This window comes from Neovison vison, chromosome 3 (genome assembly GCF_020171115.1).
Source record: "Neovison vison isolate M4711 chromosome 3, ASM_NN_V1, whole genome shotgun sequence".
Classification (NCBI taxonomy): domain Eukaryota; kingdom Metazoa; phylum Chordata; class Mammalia; order Carnivora; family Mustelidae; genus Neogale; species Neogale vison.
In genome coordinates this window covers 13,812,941-13,820,408 of record NC_058093.1, presented here as the reverse complement: position 1 = coordinate 13,820,408, position 7,468 = coordinate 13,812,941, and the positions used below count along the sequence as shown (strand labels likewise).

Below are 7,468 nucleotides of genomic sequence, written 5' to 3'. Positions count from 1 at the left end.
GTGCCTCTAATATGTAATATGTAATCATTTCAATTGACTTCTTTCACTTAGTAATATTTATTTAAGTCTCCTTCATGTCTTTTCATAGCTTGATAGCTTTCTTTTTTTTTTCCCCCCGGAATAATCTATTGTGTGGATGTATTACAGTTTATTTATCTACTCTGTCACTGGAGAACATTGTGGTTGTGTTCCAGTTTTGGCAATTATGAATAAACACCTGTGTGTGTGTGTTTTTTGTGCGGACATGTTTTCAATTCCTTTGTGTAAATACCAAGGAGCATGATGGCAGGATCATATGGATAGAGTATGTTTAGTTTTGTAAGAAACTGCTAACCCATCTTCCAATGCGGTTGTAACATTTTGCCTTCTTACCAGCAATGAGTGAGAGTTCCTGTTGCTCCACATCCCTGTCAGCATTTGGTTTTGTTAGTGTTCTGGAACTTGGCCATCCTAATAGGTATAGAGTAATACATACGCATTAGCTTTTTTTAAAAAAAAATTAATTTAAAAACGATTTTATTGGGTGCCTGGGTGACTCAGTGGGTTAAGCCACTGCCTTTGGTTTGGGTCAGGATCTCAGGGTCCTGGGATCAAGTCCTGCATAGGGCTCTCTGCTCACTGGGGAGCCTGCTTCCATCTCTCTCTCTTCCTGCTTCTCTTCCTACTTGTGATCTCTCTCTGTCAAATAATTAAATAAAATAAAATTTAAAAATATTTTAAAAAGACTTTATTCATTTATTTGAGAGAGACACACAGCATGAGCAGGGGGAGGGGTAGAGGGAGAGAGACAAGCTCCAACTGAGCCACCCAGGTGCCTTTAGGTGTTAGGTTTTAACAAGGTCTCAGTCTTCCAAATCATGATCCAATGTTAAATATCAGCTGCATCTTCAAGAACTGCGTATTCTACAGATCTGATAGGTATATGATTTCTGGAAAGATCATACACATTGGAGACAGTCAGACAAGAGGTCTGCACCTCAACCCAGATTTACCATCTTGGACGAGTTATGTAACTTCTTTGAGTCTCAGCTTCCTCTTTTATAAAATGGAAGTAATAAATAACTAATACTTCAAAGAATTGTATGAATAAACTGGGTACTTTCTCTAATTTTATTCAAGTGATTAATACAAATATGTATTAATCTTTGTAGAATGGGGCTTAAGACTTTTCCACAGTTGGCTTTTCTCTAGGTTGAAAAAGCACATTCACTGCACACATATCTTTGCTCCATAATCCAGCCCACACAGTTCCATCTTTCAGGTGTGTTTGAAAAAGTTTAGCCAAACACCTTACTAAAATCCAATACTAAGGTAGATTTCTTTGGGCTATTTGTATGCATTTTTCCTCTTCCTATCTCAGACTTTGGGTGCGTTGGTATTACTTTTTAATTCTTTCTTAATTAGCTCTTCCTTGTTCTTCTAAAGGATATAGAGAAATGTCTGGTTTCTAGGCTACTACATTTCCTGAGTAGATGATCCGATCCCTAGGTGAGTAATTTGAGTTTCCCTGGCTTCTTTTAGAAGGAGTCGTTGGGGAAAATGATTCATGTGTTAGCTGAGACCGCTCTCTCATTTTATTTGAGGGTTGTGTGTGCGCACGCGCATGTGTGTCTGATGGTGCAGCGGGGCTTGAATTACATCTTTGGAACTCTTTGTTCTGATATATCTATTCAGTGTCTCTCCACCATCGAATCAGAGCTTAGGTTCCTCCTCGCTTCTGCTATCATCACTGATAACTGGGATTCAGCAGGAGAGAGCCAAAAATTGAAATCTAACCAGGGGTTCAATCCAAACTTCTAAAATCTAGCAGGACTGGGGTAGTAATGTGGTTTGATAATCCAGTTTGATAATCTAGAAGCGCCCTCTAGGAAATTTTAACAAAGAGTTTTCAGCAGGTCCTTTTGTTGACAACTTTATCCAAGAAACCATCTTCCCTGAGACTTTTCTGAACTTTAGACTAATCCTCTCCTTGCTACAGAAGTCCTTTTGTTGGGGGAAATTGTAAGAGAACACAGAAGGGACAGGCCCTTTTAAGCCCCAGCTCTGTCTCCAGATTCTTTTAATCAATTAGCCTTTTATCTGGCCTGTGGTCCTTCTGGCCCAGTGATCTCTCTTTCAAATCACAAAATAGATGAAATCATTCAGAAATCCTCTTCTCAGACTATTTCAGGCTGTTGTCTAATTTCTGAGCCAATCAATGGCCAATTTTGGCAAATGACAAGAGCAATAATCATTCATCGGTTTTTCTTCAAGTATCATGTCCATGGCCTTAGACCTCATGTTCACAATATTCCAGGTCACAGGTGATGGTATGAAAACCCTGGTCCATTCTGCAGTTAGATTTGAAGCTTCTTAGTAAGGCCGAGCAAATTAAAACGGAAGTAGCAGTATTGTAGCCCTGAAAGCAAATGAAGAACAAATAAAATCAAAATACATGAGTCAGACTGAGTAAGGAAAACCTGCTAAACATTTAATGCAAATTTATTGATGGGATTATATAGAGAGATGGAAAAGGTAATAATAAATTATAACAGAGACTACATCTTGTCCCTGGCAATAAGAACCAAAAGGGCTTTAAAAAAATAATAAAAAGCGATCTCCACATATACAAACTGCATTTGTACCTTACCATCCCCATTGTTCAAAACATGCCAAGCTTTGAAATAACATGTGTAAAGTGCCCGGCGCCCAATATGTCCCCAGTAAAGTTTAGTTCCCCTCTATTTCTCCATAATGGACATCAGTATACATTTCTTTTTCCATTCCTGAAGCTGACATTTTGAGGATCTTATAAGAGTTTTAGTTTTGAAGCATTGCTGTCAGTTACAAGTCCTAATATCCCAATTTACATTTTGAATCTCTTGAAAAGTGAATATTTTAACATAAATTCAATTTAGTGGAAAAGATTTACAGGCCCCAAGTGTCCATGTGATTACCTTTAGTCTGCTTAATTCCAGCACACCCAGATTTGGCTGATCCAAGCCATTTATTAAACAGTTTAATTGCTCTAGATTTTCCCTATTGTGGTTCCTCTCCTACGGGTTTTATCTCCTTACATTAATACCAAGGGCCCAGGAACATCACGAGGTGACTCCAACAGAGGCAAAATCTGCCTCCTCCCTTTCTCAGTTGCTGGCACAGGTGCCAAGTTTGACTTGCTGCATTTAATTTACCTTCTATGGGGACCACTTTATATCTACAGGTAATAATTCTTTGTGGAAAGTCACTGAAGATCAGAGACACAGTATTACCGCCCTATCTCTGGATTGCTTAGTAAAATAAAGTAATAACAATACTAGAAGTAATAGTAATGCTAATGGAACACCACCAACTGAGGCCACGTCCATCAATGTCTTCAATAATTTTTTTTTAAGATTTTATTTATTTAAAGAGAGACAGAGATCACAAGTAGGCAGAGAGGCAGGCAGAGAGAGAGGGGGAAGCAGGTTCCCTGCTGAGCAGAGAGCCTGATTCGGGGCTCCCTGGGATCATAACCTGAGCCAAAGGCAGAGGCTTTAACCCACTGAGACACCCAGGCGCCCTTTTGATAATTTTATGAAGGGCAAATCCTCCTTTATGGAATGTGGTGAAGGCACATCGTAGTCTCATAACTAGATGGTTTAAAATGACATCATTACCCAGCAAAATCTATTCTTTAGAAAATACAGTGCTTGGGAAATACCATATTATTGTGTTGCCTGTTGTGATTCCAATACGTATTATCAAAATACAAACCTGGGTATTGCATACAATGCTCCAAGGAGCAGCTATAAAATTCTAAACTTCCCGGGCCTCTCCAGATTTCTAAATAAAATGATCTTAGGAAATCCAGAAGATGAACATCTCTGATAGGTACACACCTTGAAATATCAACAGTCAAAGAGAGCTCCAAGGGAAGGTGTCAAAGAGCTGAATCCTGCCATGTAAATGAGGTTATAAGGGGGCAGGTGTGGGGGGGGGCATGTCCTTGGTTACCATCAAGGCCTCAAAAGTTCTGTCAGGAAGCATGGCTGTGGTTGCCTAAGGGGTGGTCAAATTTCGTGGCTTGGGATAGGGCCTGGGCCACTTACAGGGCCCACTGGCTGGCTGGCTTTGTGTGTGGGAACCACCATGATTCCTCTGTCTGGATTACTGTCCCCTTTCCCCACTGGGAAGGCCAAGTTTGGGAAGTGCTCTTGTGATATCTGGGGGTGTCTATACTTACAATGGCTTTTTGGGTTGTCCTACCTGGCTTCTGGGGCCAACCAGAACTTCTTTTAGGGTATGCTAGTTTCAGAAAAATTCTCCATAGCACCCTTCCTCCTTAAGACTACCTTGGAAGGCTGGTCATCGTGGGCTGACCGAGGAGAGTAGCTGTGTCTAAGACATTGCGGATGGCTCCCCATTGGGTCCTTGTTGTTCCCCGAACTCACCCGGAATGAGAGAACTCCCTGTGACCAGCTGTGCAGGGGTAGCCTAAGAAGCTTGGCGCAGTGATGACTTAGATGCTCACAGGCATCAAAAGCCATCTCCTGAACGGGGCCAGGCCCTGAAGCAGGCCTTCTCTGGTATTTGAGGGAGACTGGGTAGTCATCTGCACCACTGCGGTGACCAAGTGTCCTGGTTTGCCCCAGGCTGTGCCGATTTTAGCCCTGAATGTCCCATATCCCAGGACACTCCTCCGTCTTGAGCAAACGGGGATGGACTTGACCTCTGGTTTGTCCTATCAGCTGCTGGAGAGAGCTACAGAGTTAAGGGAAGGCAACATGCCTTGTGGTACTTTATTGCACATGTACTAAGTTTTGTCTTAGGAACCTTAATAGGCCTCTGCGAGTGAGAGAGACAGGTGAGGCACATTACCATCCCCCCTTCGCAGCCTGAAGAGGCGAGGCCACCTGTCCCTAGAGGGGGAAGAAAGGGCCAGACCCAGAACAGAGGCGCTCAGAATCTATGAGCCATGTCCTCTCCACCTGGCCGTAATGGATTTTCAGTTCTGTCCGTAAGAAGACTCACTGCTGGGACTGCTTACCTGAAAAGGATGTCGGTGATGTCACTCCCTCTCTTCACCAGCATTTGCTGAACTGCGCTGGGTGGTGGCCCTTCCGGCAGGAGACCAAAAGGTCACACATTTCTGGCTTTAGCCTCACTCCCGAAACTGTAAACAAAGACTCCTCTGTAGCGAGGAAAAGAGAAAAGCACCAACATATTATTTCTTGGAACGTTTCGTGTCGTGTTTTTTTCTGTCTGTTGTGATATTTGTCACCTGAAGAGACATCATAACATGAAGCAGACTTACCCAGCAACAATTTATACTGACTCATGGATAATTCGCTTTACTGAATCTACTAATACTTGTCAAGTGCCTCTTACTCAATTCAGTTCAACACATATTTACCAAACGAGCACTTTGGTAGAGTGTTACGCTAGGTGTTGAGGATCCAAAAACAGGAATAGGATTGGGAACATGCACACGAACAAACAGGGGCTGAAAGTGAGGTACAAGTAAAGACTTATGACAGACTCTGTCCCAGTGTTTCCATGGAGCACCAGAAGAGCATGGACAAGTGCCATTTCAGCTGGGAAGGAAGACTATACCTTCAATGGTCCAGAAATTCCAAGGAGGATATTGCTGGCAGGGTCGGGGGAGGGGGGGTTGGCTTGAGCAAAGGCAAGGGGGAAGAAAAGTGTCTGAGGGAACTGGAAAGTCATCTTGCATGGTTAGAGCAAGACAGACTAGTAGATGCAGTTGGAAAAATGAGTTGGAACCAGATGGTGAAGGGAGTTAAATGTTAAGCCCAGGAGTCTGGACCTGAGTCCCAGTGAGGGCAGACCCTGAGCATTATTCTGGGGCTAGATGTGTTTTGGAAAATGTTAAATCCTGGTGCATTATTTACATTAGGCAATCTATCTAAATAGACACTATAGTGCAACTTTTGTAAATTAAAAAGCATTTTTGAAATACACACACACACACACACATATACATAACACACTACCTTTGCCCTCTGAATTATGTATTTAGGCTCAGTATGCTGGCAGTTTGTATTTTTATAGATGCCTGTGTTTAAGTGTGTGTTGTTCCTGGGTGCTTACTACACTAAAATTATAGGTCAAGTTCTCCCAAAGTTAATATTTTAAGGAGCTCATCTGCAAAATGGGGATAGTAGAACTTCCCGCAGACTGCTGTAAGTTTAAAGAAGATAATATATTCAAAATATCTTGGGTTGCTCTTGACACACAATATATTTTAGTTAACTGTAGCCTTTGTTCCAAGCCATCTGCATTGATGCCATCTGGGAAAACCAGCCACATTGTCACCAAAGCTCATCTGCAGACCTACTGAGGGTTTCTTTTCATTTGGGCATTGCTTTTCCAAGGCTCACAATCTGCATGAACCGGGAGCGCTCTACAAATTGCACAACAGGACAGGAAGAGAAGCGTCCAGCTTTGGCACACCAAAAGCAGAAGATGCCTTCATAATATTGTTAGCTGGAGGCTGCCCAAAACCTGAAGAGAAGAAACAAACCAGCAGGGCCATCTCTGCCTTCCTTGACCTGGACATCTGCCTTGGACGCCACAAGGAGTCTGGGGCCTGGAGTCCTTGGGTTTGGAATTACACATTTACTGGGCTTTAAAGGGGAGGCATCAAGTTTTGTTGGTGTGCATAATACATTTTCACAGGTACACCATAATTTTGTATTCTACTTTTTTCTCGCTCATGTCATAGCATAAATAAACAGCTAAAGTAAATAGTGTGTAAACTTCACAGACCACTCTCAGACCAACTCAACACAAACCAGTTTGGGAATTTCCCTCAGGGAGAGGGGTCTTCTTGTCTGGGGGGGCAGTGGCAGGAAGATTTCCCTCAGGCTTCCTTGTCCCTCAAAAGCAGCAGCACCTCAAAAGCCAGGGAGGAGGGAGAGGGGGAGAGGGAAGGAGGGAAAAAGGGTGTGGGGGGGCGTGGTGAAGAAGGGGAGAGGAAGAGGAAGGAGGAGGAGGAGCAACTGAAGGTAGAGAAAAAGAGAAGAGAGAAGGGGAAGAAAGAAAAGAGAGAAAGAAGGGAATTTGGGTGCTGGGGACAGGACGAGAGACGGGGGTGGGGGGTGGGGAGAGGGAGTAGGGGAGATAGAGAGAAAGGGAGAGGGAAAAAAAGGGAGAAATTCTCTGGTGGAACAGTGTTGGGAAAGCAACTAGTTAATCAAAGGGATTCCAGTTTGGCCCGGAAGGCCCGACTCTCCTTCCGACTCATAGAAAAAGAAACAAAAACAAGAAGAAAAAAAAAAAAAGGAAGAAAGAAAGAAAAAGAGAGAAGGGGAAAGGCAGAGCTTTTCTCCCGCAGCAATCTCACAGATGCAAAACCTTCCATTCGACTGACTCCTCATTAGCTTACTGAATCTGACAGCATAATTATCACAGCTGCTCCGCACTTAGAATAAATAAATACGAAAGTGGGTGTTTAAAATTTTTTTGAGAAGGGAAATTCAGTCAT

The 7,468-nt window shown here is 42.8% G+C and overlaps 1 protein-coding gene across 1 annotated transcript in view; it reads right to left on the bottom strand.

Annotated features, from left to right (window-relative positions):
* Window positions 1–1,167: 1,167 nt before the first annotated feature.
* The window catches only part of CDK15 (cyclin dependent kinase 15), an 81,706-nt gene continuing 75,405 nt past the window's right edge, over window positions 1,168–7,468 (bottom strand). The window contains exons 13-14 of the mRNA XM_044241323.1: window positions 5,009–5,152; window positions 1,168–2,398 (exon numbers count right to left, since the gene is read on the bottom strand). Coding sequence (XP_044097258.1) covers window positions 5,043–5,152 — 110 coding nt within the window. The 3' untranslated portion in view covers window positions 1,168–2,398; window positions 5,009–5,042. The remainder of the gene's footprint in view (window positions 2,399–5,008; window positions 5,153–7,468) is intronic.